Source organism: Eumetopias jubatus, unplaced genomic scaffold (assembly GCF_037043125.1).
Source record: "Eumetopias jubatus isolate StellerSeaLion01/CBP00866 unplaced genomic scaffold, mEumJub1_p1.0 scaffold_8, whole genome shotgun sequence".
Classification (NCBI taxonomy): domain Eukaryota; kingdom Metazoa; phylum Chordata; class Mammalia; order Carnivora; family Otariidae; genus Eumetopias; species Eumetopias jubatus.
In genome coordinates, this window is record NW_028274814.1 from 105,545,787 (window position 1) to 105,573,019 (window position 27,233).

The 27,233-nt window shown below is 34.6% G+C and overlaps 1 protein-coding gene across 7 annotated transcripts in view; it reads right to left on the reverse strand.

Moving 5' to 3' along the window:
* Positions 1–27,233, reverse strand: part of PPFIA2 (PPFI scaffold protein A2) — a 462,519-nt gene that overhangs the window by 435,203 nt on the left and 83 nt on the right. For 6 of the 7 annotated variants that reach the window (XM_028105432.1, XM_088025651.1, XM_028105431.2 and 3 more), the window contains exon 1: positions 22,683–22,931. In XM_028105432.1, coding sequence (XP_027961233.1) covers positions 22,683–22,931 — 249 coding nt within the window. Of the gene's footprint in view, positions 1–22,682; positions 22,934–27,233 lie in introns of those variants that run through there. The other variant, XM_088025652.1, reaches the window with a different exon arrangement.

Here is a 27,233-nt window from a genome sequence, read left to right on the forward strand (position 1 = left end):
CACTTGTTTTAAATACGTAAAACTAAAAAGAGTACTAAGTAGAAAGCTAATATTTTTTTAAGTGTCACAAAAATAACGACTAACAGGAATCACTCTGTAGAAAACTGTCCATATTGATGTACCGAGGGGGATCACTGAAATATAATCTTGACTATCATTATCGTCATCTACTCTGCCCTTCGTATTCCAATTCTAGTACATTCCCCAGGTATCCAAGAAAATAATTACTTTTCTTTATAAAAAAAAAAAAATCATGTCATCGCTCAGTAGAACACAATTCCCTGTACACACTGAAAAGCTTCCAGTTGAGCGCCTTACGTTCTTGCAAAAACATCTATTATAATGCAAATTTTGCAATATAAAGACACTCTAGAATTTTGTCTATAAAGCAAGCCCATTGAGAAAATTCTGCATACTACAATGGGATAATTTTCCCCCACTTAAGGTGCTTTATATCTGAAAGCACAAATTAGAGGGTAAAATTAGGAGACATTTCTCCTTCAAGACTGAAAATGAGATAAATTATAAATGATATTTGCTGTTAATTTTAACTAAATTGTCAACTAAAATGTCTGAGATTGAAGCACATTTTAGGCAATTTCAAACTATTATTCCTTTGCTTATTTTAAATAATGGAGCTATCTGCAAATAAAAGAAAAATGAAATGGAACATATCACTGTTTCACATGAGACTATTTCCAGTTATCTTTTGCCTTGGTTTCAACTGTTTATCTTAAGTTTGAATAATCTTAAAAATAATATTAAAAGATTTATAGAATATCTTCTTTCAAAAGGTTGTTGTTAATAGTGATCGTTGATTATTCCGCTTATTATAAGCTTCAGAATGACATTATGTTATGCCTGGCTGATAACTTGAAAGCTCTATAATTACAAGGAATGACAAAATGTTATTAAATTGCCTATATAATTAATTCAGGTTTTTCTCAGTTCATGTGAGAGCAAGTGAACAAAAATTAAATAACAATTTAGAAGAACTTAATAATAACAAATAAGAGGTCTACACGATATATACATTGAATTCTACACCTTAAAAAACAATGGAGCTTTATTCCCAAATTCCCTTAGTTCATAAATTTTGCCATATTAGAACTAGTAGACATTACTAGTAGAGACCGGATTTTCTGATCACAATGCACTATAGATAGAAATACTAATTAGAAAATAATCTAAAAATATCTTCCGAAAATCAAAATTATATAATCAATCATTTAATTTTGTAAAGTTACAGAATATTTTAGGGACACCTGGGTGGTTCAGTCAGTTAAGCAATTAACTTCAGCTCAGGTAATGATCTCAGGGTCCTGGGATAGAGCCCCTTGTTGGGCTCCCTGCTCAGCAGGGAGGCTGCTTCTCCCTCTCCTTCTACCCGCACCCACCCGGCTCATGTGTGCTCTCCTCTCTCAAATATATAATTAAAATCTTTAAAAAAAAAAACCCTACAGAATATTTTAAATACTATATATCTGAATCTAATGGAGAGAAACCAAACAGTTCTTGGGGAGGGGGGAGACTTAATACTCATATTAATGAAGAAGAAACACAGAAAATATGTGAATTAAACACCCAATCCATAGTTAGAAAAAGAATAACAAAAACCTACAAAAATAAAACATTTTAAAATGATAAATAAATGAATAAGAAAAAATCATACAGCTGATAAGCCAAATAATAGTTCATTGAAAAGAAACAAAGAGATAACCTTTTGAATATTCCAGTCAAGTAAAAAAAAAAAAGAGAAGAAAGCATATGCACAAAGCAAAAAAAGAAAATATAATAATAGGTAAATAATAGATGCTATAATAAACCTTAAGGGGCTGTTAATAGTTTCCAGCAATCATACTCTATATTGTATTTCATTTTTTCTTTCACACTCTTAGAAAACTATCTCATATCTTTTATCCTCAAAACATCTAACTTCCTTCCTTCCTGTATTCACTCTCAACTGATGCCCTGCTCCCTATTGCACTGAGAAAATTGAAGCAAACAGCAGAAAACTTCCACAGACTTCCTAATCTTGTCTGCCCACTTACAAGCATCTCTACTGACATATCTCATGTACTATCATAGAAAAAAATAGGTAAGGGCACCTGGGTGGCTCAGTTGGTTAAGCATCTGCCTTTGGCTCAGGTCATGATCCCAGGGTCCTGGGCTTGAGCCCCGCATCAGGCTCCCTGCTCAGCAGGGAACCTGCTTCTCCTTCTGCCTCTGCCCCTGCTCCTGCTCTCTCTCTCTGTCAAATAAATAAATAACATCTTTAAAAAAAAAGAAAAGAAAAAATATATAAATGGCACCTACTGAAGCCATTCCCTCTATCTTTCCTTTCCACCTCCTTAAAGATATAACTCCAGGAAGTCCCCCCCACCTTTATACATCATAAATTTATGGAGATTATTCTCATCAGCATCCATCAGTGTAAAAACATCCTGTTACTCTATCTTGAAAAAAAGAAAAAACATTTATTTCTTTTGATTCCATTTTCCCCATCATCTGTTTATATCTTCCTATTTATAGCAAAATTCCTTGAAATATCTCTTTATACTTGAAATCTCTATATCTACTCAATTCATTTTCTCTCAAACTCATTGAAACTGGCTTTTGCCCATCCCACTTTACCAAAAATTTGCAGGAAAGTTACAATATGTTACATAATGTACAGTGTTAGACATAGCAAAGTTGAATTAAATACAGGCGTTGCTTCTGAAAAGTTTCTAACAATCAAGAGAAGAAATAGATGCCATTTTTTTTTTAAAGCACAGTGAAATTGCTCAGTGCTCAAAGGGTACTCTTTTTATTTGTTTATTTGAGAGAGAGTGAGTGTGCATGCAAGTGGGGGGGCAAGAGAGAGAGAGAATCTAAAGCAGACTCCCCACTGAGCACAGAGCCCCACATGGGGCTTGATCTCACAACCCCAAGATCATGACCTGAGCCAAAAACAAGAGTCAGACCCTTAACAGACTGAGTCACCCAAGCACCTCAGCACTTAACAGGCTACTCTTTAATGACAAAAAAAAAGAGTCAACAATCTTTGCTGAAGCCATTACATCTCTGGGGCTCCTGCCATCCTGGTATTGCTACTCTGATTACAACTACCGCCACTTCATACACCATCACTGGCATCACTGCTCCAAAGTTCAGTTGAAACTCGGTCTTTGCCTTCAGAAGTCTGTCTTTGGAGGTTGCTCTGGTGGCCTGGTGCTGGCTGCTCAAAAAATGCTTTCTTCTCTTTCATCTCCCTTTCTTCTTTTCCTATCTGATCCTAGCAGTTAAAAGAAGGCTATCTTTGGTCCGTCTGGAAGAACTGAGACTGGAACTGTAACTTTCCAGAGTCCCTTTCCATTTTTCCACATGACAATATGAAATACTTAAATCTGAAGGTTCAGTCCTTTTTTTGCTGATTTTTCTTCACTATGGATATGAACCTCACTAACTCTTCGAAAACAAAGACTGCAAGGCACAGAGAGGTTCAAGACATTGACATAACTTGAAATCAAAACTTCAAATTTCACAGGCAATGCTTTTCTTTGTACATCAAGGTCTACACTCTTCTAGAGTTTGGTGTCTCAAGTTTGACAAAAGGACTTTGTTTTGCCAGTATCGTATCTGAAAAACACCTTAACTTTTCCTTTCAGGATATATCAGTTAGTTTAAAAATAAGTAAGTTTGAAATGGTATTAAAAGTTGTCTATCAGTATATGAGTATATCCATGTAGAGTGGTGCTCACCGTGAGAGCTCAGAAATTAGACTATCATGGTTACAGCTGGAACTCTACCACACACTACCTGTGCAGCCCGGGAAGGTGACTTAACCCTGTTCTATGTTAGTTTCCTTAGCTGTAAAAGGGATAAAATTACAGTACCTGTAGTCCATATTGTGGTGGTTCAAATCAAGTTTGTTATATAATATATATAACATATTTACATAGATATACCTTGGAACTGTATCTGGAACACAAACTCTCAGAGGCTATCATTTCTGTTTCTGATTCTAGTCACTACTCTGAAGAATCAGTGGTACAGTGGGGCATGAAGAGCAGTTCCAAAAACTTTTAGAAAAGAAATTACAATGAGAAGATGAAAGCCCATTATTTTACCTATTTTATCACAGTATGATATATAGTATGAAATAGGTGGATATTACATGAAATTTGACCTTATATAAAGTCAATAGACACTGTAATACATGTTAAGTGTTCAGAAAATATAGCACTACTCAAATACCTTTCTTAGAAAGTTTACTTAAGGTTACATTCCATCAGGCCAATAGATGAAAGCAAAATGAAAAATATAAAAATGGATAAATGAATACAGGAATGATACAAACATTCAAATACATTAAACATAGGTGGCATTTAAATAGTTGCTGAACACTTAACTCCAACCCTGAATGCAATTATAGACAACATCTTGAGTAAAAATAATGCATACAGGTTTCTAACAGTAAATATTTATTTATGTTAACACAGATGGGCAAGTTCAGCATAGGAAAAGAGCAAGAATAGAATACGATAAATGTAATTAATCAAAAGACAGCTTAAAGCAATTTTATAGTTCAGGCAAAAATAAAATTATTTTCCTAAATAAAGAAATATAACGATTTTTTTCCCAAAAAACTATCTTTGACTCTAAAATCTTAAGTGCTGTAAGGGAAGTTGCATTTAAAGGTATAATGACACAGAGTTTTAGTTATGCAAGATGAATAAATTCTAGGGATTTGCTGTACAACATTGTGCCTATAGTTAATAATACTGTACTCTGCAGTTTGAAAAAATTTAAGAGGGGGTGGACCTGGTTGGCTCAGTCGATTAACCGTCCAACTCTTGATCTCAGCTCAGGTCTCAGTCTCATGATTGTGAGTTCAGGCCCCACAGTGGGCTTCCAGTGTGGAGCCCACTTAAAAAAAAAAAAAAAACCTAAGAGGGTGAAGTTAAGTGCCCTTACTTACCACAAAAAAATAAGATGAAATGAAATGAAATGAAATCAGAGAAACTTTAATTTAAATCCTGCTTTTGACATTTATCAGTAATGTGAGAGTAAGAAACATACTTTTCTGAGATTTTATTTTACTATGTATAAAACAGAATTAAAGAGATTGATTTCAGGACTCTTATGAAAATAAAATGAAATATTTGGAAGTGGCAACTAATGTAATACTTGGAAATATAATACATGATCAACAAATGCTTATTCTCTTCCCCCATTCCATTATTTTGACCCTTGCTTTTATGCATTATCTACATACTTCTCTAATTTTCATACTTCTATCACATACCATCTTTAATATTGGTTTAATCATCGGTCACCTCAATCAATTTTTGTATAGTCATCTTTAATCCTGTGACCTTGCTGAATTGGTTTATTGGTTCTAATAGTGTTTTTGTTGTTGTTTTGCTTTGTTTTTTTGTGAATATGGAAGCATTTTAAGAAAGGAGTGGCAAAGTCAGATTTGCGTTTTAAATAGATAATTTTGCAGCTGTAAGGAGGATGTATTTGAAGGAGGAAATGCTGGAAGAAAGGAGATTATTTTTCAACACTGTTGAAACAGTTACTGACATCCAGAAGCCTAGCAGGAATATATAACAGGACTAGGAGTATACTAGAAAATGAATTAAGAAAGATAATTGCTTAATTGTTTCACAGAAATGAGCATATTTATTTTAAGAAAATTGCTTTCAGATCTCTTTTAAATTAATTACATTTATTGTACTCATTATAGCTCATGGACTTCTGCTTCTGGTAATGTCAGACCATGCAATTTGGACTAGCTTTCTTGATAAGGAAAACTAAAAACATCGGATTATATATATATATATATATATAATTCACTTATGACCGAATATAGCAAGAAAGTAGTGAAGAATTGGGATCAGGAGAAAAGTAAGGTCTTGGACATTTAGGTCTGATAATTTTCCCTAGTTTTATTTTTTATTTTTTTCCCTAGTTTTAAAGGGACTAGCTTAGCACATATGATAGCTTCATAGGGCTAAAGGGGCAGGAGTTGGAGTCGAGTTCTGATAAGATAAAGTGGCTCTAGGGAATCCTCTTCATTTGAATTTGAGACTCTGAAAGGCTATACTCTAGAAGGAATATCCCTGGATGATGGATCACCCCAGGAATTATTTGAATAAAGGTAAATGAGGATTGCTATTTTCTTAGACACCTGGCCAGAATAAATACATATGTATTTATTAGAACTGTTATCTAGAACTAAAGTGACTTCTACTAACAATTTTACAAATCAAATGTCTGCCCCATAGTCAAAAATAACCATAAACATGAGATGACAAGACAATAAGAACAAATGATAATATAAATAGTAAACAACAGAAACAGACCATAGGAGTCCCAGATATTGAAGCTATCTAAAAGACTTAAAATAACCATGCTTATAGTGTTTAAGGTGAAAAAAGATTGTAAAATTTCACGGGAAACTGGCATTTAAAAACAAAACAAATGAAATTGTAAAATCAGAAAGGACAATAAACGCAACAAAGAACCAAATAAATAGATTCAACATCAAATTAGATACAGTAGAGAAAATTAGTGAACCAAAAGGTGAGTACAAAAAAATTCATAATAAATCATAGATAAAGGAATAGAAAATACAGAAATGAGTGTAAGAGGCATAAAAGATAAAATGAGAAGAATAAACATATGGAAAGTGGAATTCTAGAATTAGAGTAAAAATGGAATGTAACTGAATTTAAAAAAGAGTAAAAATGTTCCCAAACTAATAGAGGGCATTAAGTTACAATGTCAATAATCCCTATGAACCCAGAACAGAAGAGAATAAAAAAAATACATTGTAAGGACATGATATTAAAACTTTTTTAAAAAGAATTCTTTAAGGCAGCCAAAAAGAAAAACAGAAGACAATTTACCCTCAAAGAGGCAATAACTAATTCACAACTGCCTTTTCAATGGCAAGAATGATGGTCAGAATAAAATGACATGTTAAAAATGCCAAAGGAGAATAACTGCTAATTTAAAATTCTATATCCAGTGAAAACATCCTTTAGGAATAAAGGTAAAATAAAGACATGTTCAGAAAGTCCTAAGCTGAGAAATTACTCATCTATACTAAATTACATCCTCTATACTAAAGGAAATTTTGAAGGCTGTTCTTCAGAAAGAAGAAAGATAATCAAATGGAAGATTCAAGATCCAGAAAGAGGAATTAGTGACATAAATGGTAAATGTGTGAATAAATCTAAAAAATAATATCTTTTGCATCACACACATGGGATTAGAAGGCAGGAAAATACACATTAACATTACACTTGAGCATACTGAGTTTGCACATCACAATTTATACATTAACTGTTAAAAGAATAGCAAAACAGGTGCCTGGGTGGCTCAGTCAGTTAAGCGTCTGCCTTCAACTCAGGTCGTGATCCCAGGGTCCTGGGATAGGGTCCTGGGATAGAGTCCTGCATCAGGCTCCCCACTCAGTGGGGAGTTGGCTTCTTCCTCTCCCTCGGCCCCTCCCCTCTGCTCATGCACACACATACTCTCTCTCTCACAAATAAATAAATAAAACCTTAAAAAAAAAAGAATAGCAAAACAGTATAAAATTGACAGGATAATAGAGGGGAAAATTGAATAATAAAAAAATGTATTCAATCAATTCAAAAGGAAGCATGAAGGGTTTAATAAATGGAACACAAAAAAGACAAGGAAAATAGCCCTTACTAAGACATTATATTAAGCACAGTCAAGTAATCACAGTAAATATAAAGAGACCAAATAATTAAAAGAGAAAGTTGTCAGACTGCATACAAATAAAATTGAAGAACCATTTGCTATCTGTGCATAATACACAGAGAAACACAGACACACTGAAAGTAAAAAGACAAGTAAATGTGTACAGGACAGACTAACAAAAAAGATCCTCTATCATATAATTAAAATCAGACCCAGAATTTATGAGAAAATGCCTAAGAATAGAAGCAGTCACTTCATGATGATAAAGGTTCAATTGGCCAGGAAAATAAAACAATGATATAGTAGAAAGCAACTAATAACAGTCTCAAAACATATGTAAAAATTAATAGAACTGCAAGGAGAAAGAAAATCTATAAGCATAGTGGGAGACATCAAAATTTGTAATTGTACCAACATAGAAATTTAGACTTGGAGCTGTAAAAATGAAGTTACATTTTTAGAAGAAAAATTAAATTTACCTAACAACGTTATTAAAAAAAGTGATTTCAGGGCGCCTGGGTGGCTCAGATGGTTAAGCGTCTGCCTTCGGCTCAGGTCATGATCCCAGGGTCCTGGGATCGGGTCCCGCATCAGGCTCCTTGCTCCTTGGGAGCCTGCTTCTCCCTCTGTCTCTCTCTCTCTCTCTCTGTCTCTCATGAATAGATAAATAAAAAAATAAAATAAAATAAAATAAAGTGATTTCAGAGATCTAATCTTTTCTACTAAAAAGATATTAATTGATAAATTTCTTCTAACTCAAGCAATGTCAACTGCCATGGATTATTTTGTGCAGATTGTATATAGTTCATAGGACCATATCCTGATGACAGAATAGGTCAGGCAATTAACTAACAGAATTTTTATAAGGACATTTTGTATAAATATTATTAAATAATGTTTCTCATATACAAAATTAATAAAGATAAAATAATCTTGCTATTATTTGGAACTGATTTATCTCCTTTATCTTAGAAATAGATCGTTAGGTAAGATTTTATCATGAAAAATTTTAAATTAACACCCACTTTTTTTTTAAACTCATCAATTAATGATCTTTTGTAAGTCACTAGAACATAAATGTACATTCTACACTCTCACATAAATATATAATAAATTTTGAGCCAAAATATTACATATTTTATTTGAAGCAGATTACCCTAAAACTAGGCATAAAAGGAGAATCATAAGTAAGAATAATTCAGGAAAATTAGTTTAATATAAAACAATGTGGTGCCAAATTCTAATCACATCCATTTTTGAACAATTTCCTCTAATTAACGTCAAGATTAACATGGGCTTGCCGGCAGAGTAATGTTTCAAAACAGAAATCTTCATCTTATGTTGAATACTGTAAGAACAACTGTCAATCCTTACACCAGCCTTTACAGGCAATCTGAGATCTCTTGAACTTCTCCTGGGAGGGAGAGTCTAGAGGAATATTTACCTTTTTCCCATAGCACCTATCCCAAGTTCCAGTATCAAGGATTTCACTTCTTGGGAGGCAAAAAAGTATTTAAAAATTTCATTTTGGGAGAAATGTGTCCAAATTCAAGGCCCAAGGAAGACATTCTGTCACATTTGGGGGAAATTAGTAGATCTGTATTTTAAAAAAAAAAAAAAATTAGAGTCACAAACTCAGTTGCAATGCAAAGAATAATTTAAAATTCAAGCACTATGTTCCTTTGATATACTAATCTTCACTAAGAATTATTCACATAATCTTGACTGTTAAGTAACCAGACAACAAATTTTAGGTGCCTCCTAAGGTCTATGATATAGAAGTTAATAGAGAGCTACCATTTTGTAAACTAATTAAGTAGCAGAAATCAACGCAAAGATGTGTAATATAATTAGATAGAGTGTGATAGTCATGCTTGTAAAGCATTCTACAACTATAGTTCTAAACTCTTTCTCTTTTCCAGACTAGAACATTGTGATGGCTGCTGTCTTGAGCCATAAGGTCCTGAAGAGAAAGATCCAGAAAAAGTAAACAATGTAAATTTCAATGTCTCTGTTATTGAATCTAAAATTTTTCTTCAAAGATTAATAAAAACAAATTAATCATATGCATGCTAGTATTAAGTACATCAAATTAGACTATAAAATTTAGTGGAACACTCAAGTTAGAAATTCATCTTGAGAATACTAATGGCTGTTTTTCTGTTGATATCATTCCTTCTGAGAGAACGAGAATAAGAGCAAGCAAAAAAAAAAAAGAGGAAAGAAAGGAAAAGACTCAATAATTAAAAGGTAAACTGTTCAAAAATAAAAACTAACCAAAATATTCTACTTTTATTTTTGTCCTTCCATGAAATGAAAGTCCGATAGAGATTTCAAAGAGTGGTAGTAGTATCATAGCGTGTCATAGTTATCCACACCACTTCTTTCAAGAAAGCTGGCTTAATTTAGGAAATAAACTCTTTAATAAAAGGGCATGAAAGTGTGAAAAGAAATGGAATTTGAAGTAAAAAAAAAAACTTGGACTACTATCTTTCAAAGCAAGCCATTTACATTCTGATCTCTCTTGCTCTGATTTATAAAATATTAAAAATGCCACAGTCTCTTGACATAAAACCCACTTCATTCTAGAAGGACCTTTGAGGTGTAATATCAACACCAGACATATATACTAGGACTTTAGTGCTGTCAACATCTTAGCCATACTGCTCTATAAATTGGATTTGTTTTCTTGTTCTATCAAGATATTTAATATATGCTGTCTAATTTTTATATGGCTATATGAGACTTAACCAAATAAGCACAAAGTAGATACCAAAGAGAATATGTTCAACAAGCAAAAGAATGACTTTTGTTTTCATTTCATTATTTAGTACTTTTGAACAAGAGGACATGCCAGATACTGTTGTGGGCAGAAAATGCAGCCGTAAACCATTAGAAAAGAATCCCCTGGCTTCACGGAACAGAGACTAGTGGAGAGAGAAATACACAATAAACAAGGCAAAGAAATAAAGTATACACTGTGTTGGATGGTTATGAGTGCTATGGAGAAGAAACAGAAAAGAGGGATTGGAAATATTAAGGAGGGAGCTATTTTAACTTTGAATACATTGATCAGGCATGGCCACACTGAGGAGATGGTATCTGAGAAAATCCCTGAAGAGTTGAGAGAGCCAGTCACATGGTTGTTTGGGGGACAACCTTCCAGCCCTAGGGAATAGCCAGTACAAAGTCCCTAAGGCAGTCGAATGCCTGACATGTTGAAGAGCAAAGGACACCAGGATTGTGGGTGTAGAGTGAATGAGGTAGAAAACTGCAGGAGATGATATCAGACAGAAAAAGGGAAGGGGGCAGCTGTTAGACCTTTAGGCTAATTTGAAGACCTGGGCTTTTACACTGAGGAGGGGAGATCTCAGATATTTGAGCAGGTGTGAAACAAAATTTGACTTACCTTTTATCAGAATCAGGATCTTTCTTGTTGCTATTTTGGCAACAGGCTGATGAAGTACCAGGACATAAGCAAGGAGCCAGTTAGGAAAATGCTGTCTAATCCAGATAAGAGATGGTGACTCTGACTAGGATGGAGCTGTAGAAGTGATTATTGGGGTTCAAGTCTACATATATTCTGAAGACAAAATGGAGAGACTTTACTGCGAGTTGGAATACTGAATGTGTGAAAGAAAGAAAACACTGAGGTTTTGGCCTAGGTCAACAGAAGATTGACGTGGCTATTAATTGAGATGCAGAAGAGTGAGTGAAGATCATGAACTCAATTTGGGACATGCTAAATTTCTGCATTTGACAATAGGAGTCTGAAGGTCATGAGAAATGTGTGGATTCGAAATGTTAATTCCAGAGTCATCAACACTTAGATGATATGGAGAGCCAGGAGATAGAAGAGATCATCAATTGTGTCAGCCCAGATGGGAAGAGAAAAGATACAGGTACCGAGTCCTGGAATCATCAAGCATTAATGGGTCTGGAGGATCAGGAGTGTCCGACAACAAACACTGAGGAGTGACCAGTGAGGCAGGAGGAAAAGTAGCTAAGTGTGCTGCCCTAGAGCCAAATGAAGAAAGTGTTTCAGAAAAGTGGGTAGTAACTGCTGACTAACAGGAATGAGACTGAGAATTGACCAATGCATTTAGCAATGTGGAGATTATAGATAATGTTCACAAAGCAGAGTAGATGAAGTTTAGGGGGTAAATGCCCAGCTAGAGTGAATTCAAGAGAAAATGAAGAAAATGTGGAGAGAGATGAGAAATAATGAGTGTATATAATTTTTTGTAACTTTTGCTGTAAAGGGAAAGAAATGGGGTGGTGACTTAGCAAGGTGAGGTTGTTAATAGAATTTTTTTAAGATGGGAGAAATATAAGAACATTTAATATTGTTGGTTATAACCCACTAAAGATGGATACACTGATGATGTAGGAAAAGAAGGGGAAAAGTTTTGTCCTGAAATAGCAAGAGGGGATGATTTCTGGACACACGAGAGGGAACTGCCTTTTTTCCAGGAACGTGGACAGTTCATTCCATTAGAGGATAAAAGGCAATGGAATAACTAGAGATAATCCTCAGTTACAAAGAATTTACAAATAGACATGATATTCACTGGATTATACGCCTTACCTTCTTATTACAATATATTCCTAGGAACCATAATTAGCCAAGGTTGTAAAATAAAGCATAAATATCAGCAACACTACACTCTAAGCGTTGAACCTGACACAGAGTAGGCCCTAAAATACTGGTTGTAGAAGTCGTAAGTGTTGATTAAATGGTTATGATTAAATCAGTAAAGCTAAAGGGTACGCCCTTTGTCATCATTTGAAATTAGCAAAAGTATTCAACATATTAGAGAGAACCAGAATTACCCTTTCACATGTAAGTAAACAGAAGTCTCAAAAGTTCAATGCTTTTCTTGTATCATGGGGTTTAGCAAAGTAAAACTGAAATCCACGTACTATTATTTCTTGTTAAATACTTTTCCATGCAACCCATACTTTCTTGCTTATAAAAAGTATCTGATGGCTATAAAGTATGCTCAATACATTAAAAGGTAAAGTTATGATATTATAAAGACTTGAGATCCTTAAATAATTGTTTATATAATTGTATGAGCTCTAATAATCTTTTCATATTTCACTCATAATAACGTTGTTTGCCTTATTAAAACTTAGGAGTAGACATGAGAAATACTTTCAATGGCCCATGTCTCATAACGAAGATTTCCAGAGAAGCTTAATACTTCTTTATATCCAATGAGCATAATGAAATGAAGGAGATGGCTCAGAGTAAAACAAAAGTAAGCCATGAATAAAATCCTGGTGAGTACCACTTACCAACTGTGTGGTGTTGAACAAGTTACTTAACCTCTCTGTGCCTCGGTTGTATCATCTGTAAAATGGGAATAATAATAACGACCTCATTGGAATGTTGTGAGGATTGACTGAGATGATACATCTAACCAGTTTAATGAAAGAGCTGGATTCAGAAATCAATATTGTTTGTTATGTCTCCTGATTCCCTCAAGTGAAGAAATGAACCCCAAACAGAATTTCAGGCAGGTGTCTTAGTTTTTCTGTTCATGCTTAGAAAATAAACTATCTGTCCTTTTGTTTGGGAATTAAATAGTCTAACAATTTCATAGTTCTCGTTCCATACAGGAACAGCCCTAAGCTTCTATCCCACCTAAAGCTCACCCCTTTCACTCAGTTCAGGCTTATTTCAAGCTTTGAAGTCTGCAATGGAGGATGTGAACACGGTGGTCTCCCTTTATGCTGACATCCTATACTCATAGCAACAGTTCCTGACCCTAAAACTGGAATGTAAGATCACAGTGGAATGTGGTTGACACAGTTGTCAGCTATGGTCAGGGCTTTCTGAATGGCAAATATACAATCAATGACCCTTCTGGGGTAGGTTCATGACTTTCTCAAAGAACACTTTTCCTCAGTTTTACTTGATTCACTCTCAGTTTCTTATTTGGAATCAATCCTCCAATTTGTCTCTCATTATTCACCACCTGGGGACCTAGGCTTCAAAAAATTACCAACTTTTTTTTTTTTTTTACATTGGAGGACTTGAAGCTTGCCTACCACCTGGGGACCTGGGCTTCAAAAAATTAACAACTTTTTTTTTTTTTTTTTACATTGGAGTACTTGAATCTTGCCTACCATGCGACCCTTTAATCTACTACAAAGGCGGGGCATCTATAGCCACAGCTGTGTCTTTTAGACATCAGAATCTATATCCTTCAGCTTCTGGAGGAAATACATCAAGCTCTCTTAAGTGTTTTCCCTGAAGCTCATCTCACTTGGCTCAACTGAAGGGTAATTACCCCAGCCTTCATACATGGAATGGTTACCACCTCAACCTCTGTAGAGTCTTAAAAATGGAGCCTGAACTAATGTTGGACTTACTAGTTGGATTATGTCTTAGCACTCTCTGTGAATAAAGTCTTACATCTCACTTAATTAGCCTCCCTTTAAAGAGAAAGACAGAAAGCCTCCCATTTGAATATCTGGATGCTTAAAAAAGCACTGTTTGGCATAGTGGGAGTGTTCAGAAGTATTAGCTATTGCTATTATTCATCATATCTTTATTATTTAAGATTTAAGGAGGGGATCAATGAGGAGCTGCTCACAGAAAAAGAAATGGGGAAGAAAAAGTCAAAAAAAAATTTAAAAACCAAGACAGTGTGGTGTCATATAAGTTAAGAGAGTAAGGTGTTTGGCTTTTTTTGTTTTGTTTTGCTCTTTGAGAAGGGAGAAATCACAGTGTCAAACTTTGCAGTGAATTTTAATAAAACAGACCTACTGCATTCATCAACTGCCTACTGGTGACATCATTTTGAGCAAGGAGTCTGAGGGAAAGCCAGATGTCAGTTGCTCAAAAGTGAATAGAAAATGAAGAAACTGAGACAGTGAGAACAGACAAGTTGCGAAATAAAGCGTCAGGAAAAGAAAAGATAGATTGGTGGCTAAGCAGAGACACGGTGTTAAGTAACTCTTTTGTTGGTCTTGTACTTTTCCTTTTAAGAAATAAATTTGAATATGTTAACAAAAAAGGCAGTTGATAGAGCAAGAATAATTGAAGATAGTAGATACAGAGAAAAAATAATAATCAAAGGGACTTGAGAACAAGGCATCAAAGATTTAGAGGAAGGTATTAGCTTTAACCAGAAAGGGCAATGCATAAGATTGGAGAACAGAAGTAAATGAAGATGAGTGTGAGAGTAAATAAGTGTATGGGGGTATGTGGGAAAAGAATCAGTAATGAAGGACAACATAACGAGTAGCTAGAAAAGGAATGGCTATAAAGAATTTAGGACATGGGAATTACAAGATGAAATAATTAATAGTATTGCTTGGCACCGAGATGCCAAGGGGCATGAAGAATGAAAGAGAATCACTAGATTGCAAAATATGTATCCACTGGTAGCATACACGAGTGTATTTTTAAGAGAATGGTGATGATAAAAGCTTGATTACAAAGGTTAAAAAAGAGATATAAATAAAAGATACAAATATAATATAAATTTATTTACAAATCATGAGACACAAAGGCTGCTTGTGAACACCATTTCATTTGGCCAGGGGAAAATAACTAATTGGAGGAAAGAAGCATACCTCCTACCTGTGAAATGCACCTATTGATGCTGTTATTATTACTATAGATATTATCATCATTATCCTTAGCCAACCTTAACTGCACAATTTTACTGGGTAATAATGAACACTAGCACAAACTGAAAGCACTAAAACTCCTTACTCTCTACAATCTTGACCAAATTTTGCAAGTCCCTTTATTTACCTTTAAAAAAAAAAAAGAATTCTTAACTACACTCTGCTAAATGGTTTCCCCAAATTTTCCACTTCCTCAATGGCTAGTCTCACGTGTCCCTTGATTAACTCAAACAACATCCCTTCGTATCGTGCTGAGAAGATAACATCTGGATCGAGCTCTTTCCTTTTCAATGAAACCTAATACCACTGCACTAAGCATTTTATCCCTTCTCCCGTCAAAGATGCTGCATCTTTTGCTCCCTCTTATTATAGTTATTCTCTTTTCTTAATAGGTGCATTTCACATTTATTGAGCATGTACTATCTGTGAGACACTGAATTGATCATTTGACACATTCCAGCTCATTCATTTCTTGTAATGATCCTATAAGGCTGGTTCTATCATTGTTTGAATGAACTACTTTGACCAAAGTCATTGAGCTAGTAAGTTACAAGCCAAAAAAGATACTCAGGTAGTCTGCCTCCAGAATAAAAGTGATTCTCTTTTAAGTGATTAAGGTGTCACTTAAATACTTTGTGTTTTAAAATGTCAAAATATAAACATATTCCTGCTCTCCACAAGTAGCCTCTTTCAACTTAATTCCTCTTTGGGGTATACTACTAGCATACCCCAATTTATGCAAAATGCCTCCTGACATTTTTAAATATTCAGGGTTTCTGAAGCATATACACACACCTCCTTTCAACCACTCCCAAGAGAAGATATCATCCCTCCTTCCAATTAAGGAAATTGAGTTTCAGAGAAGTCAAGTTACTTACCAATGGTCCCTCAGCTAATAAGTGGAACTCCAGTTCAAATTCAGATCTTCTGATTCAACTTCAAAGTCTTGGCCATTCAGTTTATTACCAGTCCTTGTCTATCCTTTCTCCTCAATATTCTTTCCATTTCTATTGTCTTTCTTAGATTCAAGGCTCACAATCCTATTTCAAGTTCCCACAACCCTCTAGAACTATTAGATTACCATGATATGCTCTCCCTAATACAATAATGGCTCAAGTGACTCTTTTAGCTTATATTTGTGGTAGACCAATTGCAGTGGTGGTCCTTGTGCTTCAACCTTCCCTGTAATTTTGCCATGTAATTTCGTATTGCTTTCCACTCTGTCTCTAGGATTGACCATGAAGTATTACCAAAAGACTCAAGAAGAAACTTAAAAAGAACTTGCTTTTTTCTGCTTTGCTCTTACTCTTCTTCCATGACTATGAGAACCTGCCAGGGCTGGCCTATTGCAGGATTACACACATGGATAGAGCTGGGTGGCCCCAGTTGGTCCAGCCAAGGTCATCCTGGATCAAACAATAGCCAGTTAACATACAGCTAACTGAACCAACCTTCAGCTAACCAATGGCATAAGTGAGCTAGCCAAGATGAACCAATCCAAGTTAAGATCAGCTGAATTCCATAAACCCAAAATTTTGCACAAGATTTTATAGTGCAGTTTTGTGTTGTTACATAACATAATTTTATTTTTTTTAAGTTTTTATTAAAATTTCAGCTAGTTAACATACAGTGTTATATTAGTTTCAGGTGTACAATATAGTGATTCAACACTTTCATACAATACCCAGTGCTTATCAAAGTGTATACCTTAATCCCCATCACTTATTTATTTATTTATTTTTTATTTTTTTTTATAAAGAATTTTATTTATTTATTTGACAGAGAGAGACAAAGCAAGAGAAGGAACACAGCAGGGGGAGTGGGAGAGGGAGAAGCAGGCTTCCCGCGGAGCAGGGAGCCCGATGTGGGGCTCGATCCCAGGACCCTGGGATCATGACCTGAGCCGAAGGCAGACGCTTAACGACTGAGCCACCCAGGCGCCCCTCCATCACTTATTTAAACCCATCCCCCCACCAACCTCCCTTCTAGTAACTATCAATTTGTTCATTACAGTTAAGAATCTGTTTCTTGCTTTGCCAATTTCTCTCTTTTTTCCCCTCTGTTCTTTTGTTTTGTTTCTTAAATTCAACATATGAGTGAAATCATACAGTATTTGTCTTTCTACATAGTATAATTTTAGTGATAGCTAGCTGATGAGTATGTTATATAATCCATCTAAATCAAAATGGCAGAATAATATTTTTCCATTATTACCTCATCACCAGTTCACTCAAAATTCTACTGATCATTCTATATACAAACTCCTATTGTTAGCTGTCACCATATATATGAACAGGTCGTATTCCTCCACTGCCACTATATAAAATTTCATTCCTACCCTACAACTCTTTGACAAAAATATCTGTCAGTTATTCTCCTTATTTGATTCTGATTTAGGATAGAAAGAATATCCTTGAATTCTTTCCAACATTTTTTTAAAGATTTTATTTATTTATCTGACAGAGAGAGAGAGCATAAGCAGGGGGAGCAGCAGAGGGAGAGGGAGATCATGACCTGAGCCAAAGGCAGATGCTTAACCTATTGAGCCACCAGGAGCCCCTCCAAAATTTTTTGAAAATACCTCTTTAATATCACTTTACACATGAAACTTTCTGTATTTAATCATATGTCAATATTATAGCTCAAAATTTTTTCAGTACTTCTATAAGCTTCTAGTACTATATTAATTTAGATCCATTTATATATTTTTTCTAAGCAACTTTATTTCCTGAATTCTCTGGGAGCCAAATTATGTTCCTCTTATTCCCTATCCCCTTTACAAATATATATAACAATTTAATAATACACAGAAGACCCTCAATATATGCTAAAAAAAAGCGCTAAAAAAGAATTGTAAACTTTTATAAATAATGATTTTTAAAAATGGAAAACTCACTTCTTCCCTCCCCTTTCCTTTAAATATTCTTACTAAGTATATTAGTAATTGACAAATATCTGTCCTGTTTTCAAAAAATTTAATACTATTTGATCAATATTCCTAGTAAATTATTCTAATGCTCATTGATATACATATATAGAAATTAATTTATCTTTTGGCATTCTGAATAAACAGACTCAAGTCTTTTCATATTTAATGCATTACAAATTAATTAGTTTTTAATATTTTATTTATTTATTTGACAGAGAGAACAATAGCGAGAGCAGGAGCACAAGTAGAGGAAGTGGGAGAGGGAGAAGCAGGCTTCCCGCTGAGTGGGGAGCCTGATGCAGGGCTCGATCCCAGGACTCCGGGATCATGACCTGAGCCGAAGGCAGATGCTTAACAACTGAGCCACCTAGGCGCCCCAACAAATTAATTAGTTTTTACTTATGTTATTTTCTTTAATCATCACAAACTACCTTGTGAGGTGTTAGTATTAACTGATTTTTGTAGCATGGAAATCTGAAGTCCTGATGCAAGTTGATATATGAAAGAGTCACAATACAAACTAGATCTTCCTATTTCAAGTTTATTGCTCCTTCTCCATCCAAATGAATACGCATTTAATTCTGGTTTTACCTTAAAAGCCCTCACTACGGACCTGGTACTCCACTGGTTCAGAGCATTGTAGATGATTATGATACTTTCCTATTCTTAAGGGCATACAGTCTAAGTTAGGAAACAGGCATATAAGGGGATAATTTGATGATAAAATGGGAAATGATAAGGCTAAGAAACACAGAGGAAATGTGCCTGGGGTTCTGAGAAGGCTTCCTGGAAGAGATAAATTCTTGGTTAAGACGAGTAGTGAGGCAAAGACATTGAGGAAGTACATTATGGGCATATAGATGAATATGCATGAAGAAGATATTAGAAAAGCATGAAGTTTCATGGGCTGGAAAAGCATGAAGTTTGTGTATTATTCAAACACATGGCATGACATATTAGCTAAAGTGGAAATGTTAGGAGATGGAAAAAGAAGTTTGGGACCAGGTGCAAAAAAAAAAAAAAAAACAGAAAAGAATAGAGATTTGAGAATTATTCAAGAGTTAAAAACAATATGGCCCAGTGATGATTGAATTTAGGACTTTCAGTGTCTGGGTGAGGAGATTGAGCACCATATTTGGATGGGAAAGAGGAGGCAGAGGATGACTGAGTTTGAGGCACATTGAATCTGAGGTTCTATGGAACATTAAGATGCATCTGTGCATAAGAAAGGTAAAAAATCGAGTGTGTAGCTTAGAAACATCAGGCCTGGAGATATGGAATTATTAGTACTCTTTAAACACCCAGTCACATATGAAAAACTAAACACCATGGTACAATATATTTTACATGGTTAGGATTGTTAAAATCATTGCTACATTTGTTCACAAAGCAATGTTGAGAGAGAAAGTGACTAAAGCAAAGCACTAAATCACCAACACCTAAAAGTATTGTATAAAACATAATATGTCATAAAGTTTGACCCTGCTTTGAATTCTATCCCATGTTTGTTACAATAATTTTCATTTTTATGTTACTGTAGTAGTTTTTTTTCTGCAAAGAAAATTTATTTTACATATTGCTAGCCATGAATTTTTGTCGTTAGTTCACACATAAATCTGCCTAGTGCCACTATCCAAATGGCAGGACCAGTTTATGTCCACACTTCACTCTGTATTTACAAAGAGAATTTGCACAACTTACATAAATGTAAACTCTCATTGAAGGTTTAACAATGGAGATGCAACCTAACATCCATAATATCTGATGTTTTACAGACAGCAATGTTTAATGCCTCAAAACTCACATTTATAGTTATTTTCTCCTTCCAGCTAAATATCCAATGCTAATGCCACCAAACAGCATAGGCACACTGCTTACAAAATAGTCAAAAAGATTCAAGATACCAATTAAAGAAGAATAACTCTATTGCTTGCAGAAAACCTACGGCCCTTAAGGTACAGACTAGATTATTAAAAGCTTGCTTTAAAAATATGACAGGACCATCATTCTCTTTAAGGACCTGTGGATTGCTAGTGTTACTCAAATATTTATAATAGTCAAATGCAAATTAACATTAAAAAAAGTGTCAAAGTATTTGTAAAAGACTTTGGAACTATGTCCATCTAAATGTACAGGTTCATAATCTGTAATCTGTAATTCCAAAACCCATATACTTTGAAAACTGATATTTCATTTTAAGTGTGTTGCTAACTTGACTGGTGCAAAACTAGACCTGTACTAACATGAGAGACTTATGGTCTTTATTTTTCCCATGCAATGGGAATATTCATAGAATTCTCTTCAGACACAAAAATGTATGATTATGAGGTGCTTCCCAGAATCCATCTGGAGAAGTGTTCCATAATATACATCATTTACATACAAAAAAATCAAGAAAATTCTGAACTCTAAAATACAACTGACCCCAGGGGTTTTGAACAAAAGATTACAGACAAGTATAATTAAAATTCAAAACTTAAAATTTTAGATTTTACTATAATCAAGATATTCAATACAACAGAATTGCTAGAATTTATTATTGTACCTTTAAGAAAAGATTTATCTGCACAATATAGTATGTATGAAAGCATTTCCAGTTTTCTCCTCTTTTCCCCAAATATACTTTGTTCTCTCTTCTTTTTACAGATAGAGAAATAACTTAAACATTTAAATTATTCTTAGAATCAGTTTGATAGTGTTAGGATCCAAACTGACAGAATCAGGCTTGAATAAGATACACAAAGATAATGCAGGAGGGATATATGCATAGTCCTACACATAGGACCAAGGAATCAACTTCCAATAAGAGTTTAGGGAAAATGGGAACGCATGCTGCATTTATGCAACTCAATTATAAACCTCAGGTGACTACTGTCCCAGGGCATACTGAAAGTATGTTGAACTTGCCGCCATGTATAATGTAATCCTAGGCTTCTTTAATAAAACACTCTATCCAGAAAGAAAAATGATTGTTTATTCTATGCTTGTCACAGAAGATAACGAATAGTTTGAGGGGTCCAGGAGCCAATTTAACACTATTAAGCAACTCATATAATCTTAAAGGAGAGTAAGCATGATGGTGATCTTTCAAAAATCACCTTATGAAGAACAGTTGCAAAGACTGAAATGTCAACCTTGAAAAATATAATAATTGGTGAAGATATGATAGTTGTCTTTTGAAATGAATCAACTCTTTCTGTGTATTTAAACAAACCAGTTAGAGTTACTGAACATAGTATTGCATCTTAACACAAGATAAGCTGACTGAAAATGAAAACGAATGGAACAAGGGTTCTTCATATAGGGCTACAGGGTTTCTTGATAGGGATGTGATAAAGGACTCTAGGTGATCCTTTCCATTCTGAGAGTCTTCAGTATCTCAACATCACACTTCAAGTTAATAGTACAGCTGGGTTTAGAATTTCATCAATTTTTATTATATAATTTTTAATATTCATGAAAAGATATTTGCCACAAGACATAACTTCATGGAGAGAGGTCAACTCTTCAACATTTCTATACTGTCCTTAAAGTAGAGGGCCAATCAAATTTGTACTCAAAAGAAAAATATAGTGTACTGGGGTGATTATTGCAAATCTTATTCATATTCTATAATATTTCTCATATCTAAAACAAACACAAGTCTTCTGTTCTTAAATAAGAAAATTGAGTCTCAAAATTAACTTTGTATATAAATAAGCTTGAAACCCTTAAAATGATATATTTTCCTATAACATAAGATGCTTGACAAGCATATATTTCAAAAGACCTCTAACAATTTTAAGTTTGTGAGAATAAGGCTGAACTTTTGCCTTTTCTCTATTTTCCTAAATATTTTTTAAAGAAACTGGTTGAAATGTTTTTTGAGAAGAGAGGATAATACATGATAATTCCAAGAATTTTTGAGCAGGTGTTAGGCATTTTTAAAGAAAGACAAATAAAATATAAATGGACAGCAGACTTCCAAACTACAATCACTTCCAAAGACAGACCACACAGCTAAAAATGGAAAATACATATTTCCAAATGTCATAATACTGTTTAAAGAGCAAGAAGGAGAAAACTATTCCCACGTTTGGGCAGTTGAATGCTGATCAACAGCTGACAGGCCCATCAAAACATACAGATAAAATTTTCAAAAAAAAAAAAGAGAGACCAGACAGGAACTCAGCCTTCACACCCACCATCACCAACATACCACAAATTTGGGGTAAGATTTTTATGTGAACTAATAATCTATTTTTATATTTTTCTCACCAAAACATGCATATCATATAATTTAAGGGAAAAGATAATTATAAGAATAGAAATAAAGCACAGCTTATTTAAGTTTTGTCACTTTTGCAATTGCAATAGGAAGGACAAGTACTACCAGGAAGCATACCTGTGGCAGGGCTGAATTGAGCTGTCGCTGGAGTGAATCTCGGTCATAGATGACATCCTGCAGTCTTTGCTGGGCAAGTGAGAGGCTTTCTTGGGTCTCCCGAAGGGTGTCTAGAAGACGGTCCCTTTCATCTAGCATATTCACCATCAGCTGCTCAAAATGGGAGTCTGAGTCCGAGCCACTGCTTTGGGACCCCCTTTGGCTCATTGGGGTGTCCTCGTTAATCGTGGGCATCACTTCACACATCATTGCTTAAAGGAAGTAAAGAGGAAGGAAGTCTTAGTAAAGAAACCAACTGACCCTCAACTCACCAAACTCTGCTGCTCATTAGCCTAATTGTCTCTTTTTTTCCCCTACCCACTGCCCCAACTCCAACCACACTAAATATTTTGAACTCAATGAAATATGATTCATTGACTTCCTCCAATCTATATCCTTTCCCATTTATTGATAATGTATAAAGCTCCTACCTACAAAATACAGGTTGGTTCCACCTACTTCTCAAAGATTTGGTGTTTTTTGGGGCACCTGGGTGGCTCAGTCATTAAGTGTCCACCTTCGGCTCGGGTCATGATCACAGGGTCCTCGGATCAAGCCCCGCATCGGGCTCCCTGCTCAGTGGGAAGCCTGCTTCTCCCTCTCCCACTCCCCCTGCTTGTGCTCCCTCTCTCTCTGTCAAATGAATAAATAAAATCTTAAAAAAAAAAAAAAGATTTGCTGTTTTTTTTCATGATTTATTCCTCCAATTCAATTTATAGTAGCATGTTATTCAACTTACTAGTTGATCACCTTTCTACCCCTGTAAGTTTACAAATCTCTTACAGCAAATACCACCATCTTACCCTTATTTGTTATATTGTTAAAAGCAAGCACAGTGTCTAGCACTTCATGGGTAGGAAGTAATTGATTTTTGAATGACTTAAATAATTGAATGAATTAATGTTCACTCTTGCATTTAGGGAATCTACAAATAATTAAGTATTCATTTTATATAATAATCAGTTTTTACTTTTTTTCAGATTTTATCAACAGGTTTTTTTCAACTAGTTTAAAGTTTCTTGACTTTACAACTCCCATTTTATCACTTTTATGTGCTAAATTGTTAAGGTAATCTACACAGAGTAGACAAAGTGATATTGACTAAATTAAATGTAAGCTCTATGAAATAGACTGAGGTTGTTTAGGTTATTATAATTGCCCCTAATATTCTTTTGTTTCCTGTGAACTGCATTGTCAGTTTTCCATCCAAACAATACAAAATAACACTCTCAAATATTCCCCAAAACAGAAACCATAAATTACATTAGCTAATGTAGTTACTTCACATCTCAGCTGTTAATCACAAGCTTTCAGTCATGAAATAAATGAACTATTCAGAATATTTTTTAAATCATTTAATTTGATTTATAATAGACAACAGACTTCAAGATGCAACACTGATCTACTGTATGACATTTTAAAAAATCAGAAATTATCTCATTTTTTCCTTTATCTTTTATCTTGTGTTCAAAAAAGAATCAAACCCATCTCAATTTCAGCTGTTGTACTGAGGCCAGGAGCTATTAATTAGAGGGGTTGGTTTTGCAGAAGGCTGATGTGGAGAAATGCTGGTTTGGCTGTTGATCCTGGAGCATTCTTTGGTTTTATAATGCAAGGTCAATTCATTTTTCTGCCTATATATTCCTGTCCATTAGGAAAATATTTCTGGTGATATAGTCAAATAAAATGTCAAGACTTAACAGCTCAATAGTTAATACTTTTATGTGATTCTTCAAATAAATTGGGTTATTGAAGAGATAAATTCAATTATATGAATGATTTGGTCAGGGCCCCCTGAAAACTAGGGGAAACTTTTTAAAAGATAAAAGGAAAGTATTTTCTTACTGATATCCTATGTAAAAAAAATTACAGGGGCGTATGAATTTTAGGATAATTTAAGATAATACTTTGAATTATTGCTCATCACTCAAAACACTGGGCTACCTGAAGGCAAATATTTGACTTGTTAAATCACTCTAAAATAGGTAACAGAATAGATACGTAAGATTTATTTAAACGCACATGTGAGTGCACACGCATGCATGTACACACACACACACACACATTCGTGCATTGTTACTGTCGCTAACCACCTAATGGATGAAAAAATAGTATTTTTTTGTGTGTTTTTCTCAGTTTGAATATTATTTAAACATTATCACAAACCTGGAAAAAAGAGACTCTTTTCTAACTGCTATACATTTTCTTTACATTAATTGAAAAGGAATTGGAAAAAAAAAAACTGTTCTAACACATTTGAATATTAAAAACAATTAGTTCACATGTCACGCATGAAAATCCACACACTGAACAGCTGTGTCATTCTGAGAAATCATTACCAGAAGCCAATGTGTTTCTTTTTGACATTTAAGGTTAAAACAAAATACTGGGAGAGGAAATGATTGCACTGTGACAATTTGTGCCAAAACACTTGCAAGGTTTACATTTTAGGGTTACTTAAACATTCCTAAATCTGTATTTTAAAACATCTCCTTCTTGGAAAAAAGCCATTAGCACATCTTCACTCTGAATTACTTATAAAAAGGTTTAAATTCCAAGGAAAAGCATAATTGCAGCTACAACTTCCTTCTGAATACATGACCCTAATTCTAACAAAGGCTTGTTGCCACCATGAGATATTAGACATTCACAGACTTTAGACTCTTATATCAGTATAAAAGCTGGTCTCTGAATTAGTCAGTCCAAAGATACTATGATGAGAAGCAGCTTAGGGACTTAGGGTCTTAGTCTATTAATTCTACACTCAACTTGATTCAATTCCACTCCTGTAGCATTGGAACCAGAACAAGTCACATCACCTCTCAAAACTTCAGTTTTCTCTTCTGTAAGTAGGGATAAGAATCCATGATTTTTTTTTTTTTAAAACAAGCCCATTGTAAGTCTCCAATAGAATACTTGACTGAGATCACACAGTAAAATTTAAAGGACAATTACAAATACAAGTATTTATTTATTTTATAAGGTGACCAACATTCACCTTTGCAGAAAGAATATTGTGCCTTTACGATTCATTCTGATTCCATGCCTAAAGTTTTAATTCCGGTGGGTACTCTGAACTCTTCAAATCCAACTGGGAAAAATCAAGCTATGCTAAAGTTACTTAGGAAATAAAATGAATTCCTCTGCTTTTTCTCCACCAACAGTCAACCCAAATGAGTAAATCTAAAATCTTGTCATCAAAACTAGGAGAAAAAAATTTTCTACAAAAAATAAAGGTCACTTTCATGAACTAGCTTTGTTCTTGCAATAGAACTCGGATTCTAATATAAATTACAAAATACTTGTCTTGCATAATCCTGAAAATACAGTCTAACCTATTTCTTAAATGCATATTTAGATATTAAAATCAATTAAAAATCTACAATGTTCAACACCCTCTTATAGAACGGACATCTGAAGCAACTTCCAGAGGCTATTTACCCTCTAGTGTACTTCATCCTCATATGCCACTTTTAACTTTCACAATCATTTTCAGTATTAAAAGTTGTATTGTATCACATAATTCCTGAAAAACCAGGAAGGACGTCCTAACAGCTCACTTTGATATTTGCCTTTTCGGCACCCCTCCCCAAAGTCAAATGGATATATGAATTGTTATCCTTTTCTAAATGTTGATGCCTTTTTCATTAATTACTGAAGGTTTTAAGACCTAGAGATATTTATTTTGTTGTGAGAAGAAAAAATAATAAAATATTGATTTAATTATCCCGGTGCTTAAATTTAGCTTGAAGAATTTGATACCAGGAAAACCAACTCCCTTACTCTTAGTACATAACCTTGACTGTCTTCCAAATCTCTCAGATTTCAAAATAAAAGTTTTGAATGCCCACTGGAGTCATTGCCCAAGGGCTTTCGAGATGCAGTGTGCTTCTTAGCAATATATGCCTCTCAAGCAGTACCTATTCAAATATGATAGTGTTACAAAAGGCTTTTTTTCTGTCAATGAATCACTTCATAGAAGCAGATCACTGGGATTTAGACCCTCCTACAGGCAAAGATGCGATTATTCTCGGTAGTTAGTTTCCTCTTCAAAGATTTAGTCTTAAGAACCAACCCAGCTCCACCTCACTTAACCCACAAGGAGTAATTCGGTGAGAGAAATCCTAGCCATTGTCTGATTACATTACATGAATATTCCTCCTCCTATTTAACTCTTTGAAATCTTCCCTGTCCTCAGGAAATATTATTATCACCTCTAATAGAAGCATTTTGCACTTTCTTTACCGATGGCCAAGAGCAGCTCTAGCCACACGGCTGGACAGTTATCGCTCAGCCACACCCCCCCCCCACCACCCTGAAGTTGACTTAATAATTTCCACACTAAAATTCTTTATCTCTCGCCCAGCAAGAGAGAGCCAAGTAGGGAGGAGGTGGAGAAATAGGAGAAGGGAGAGGATGGGGGTGGAAAGCAAAAGGTATGGAACAGTAATTGGCAAGGAGGAATTTGCATCTCATCTTCCCTGGGGGCGGGGTGGGGCCGGGGAGGTAGAG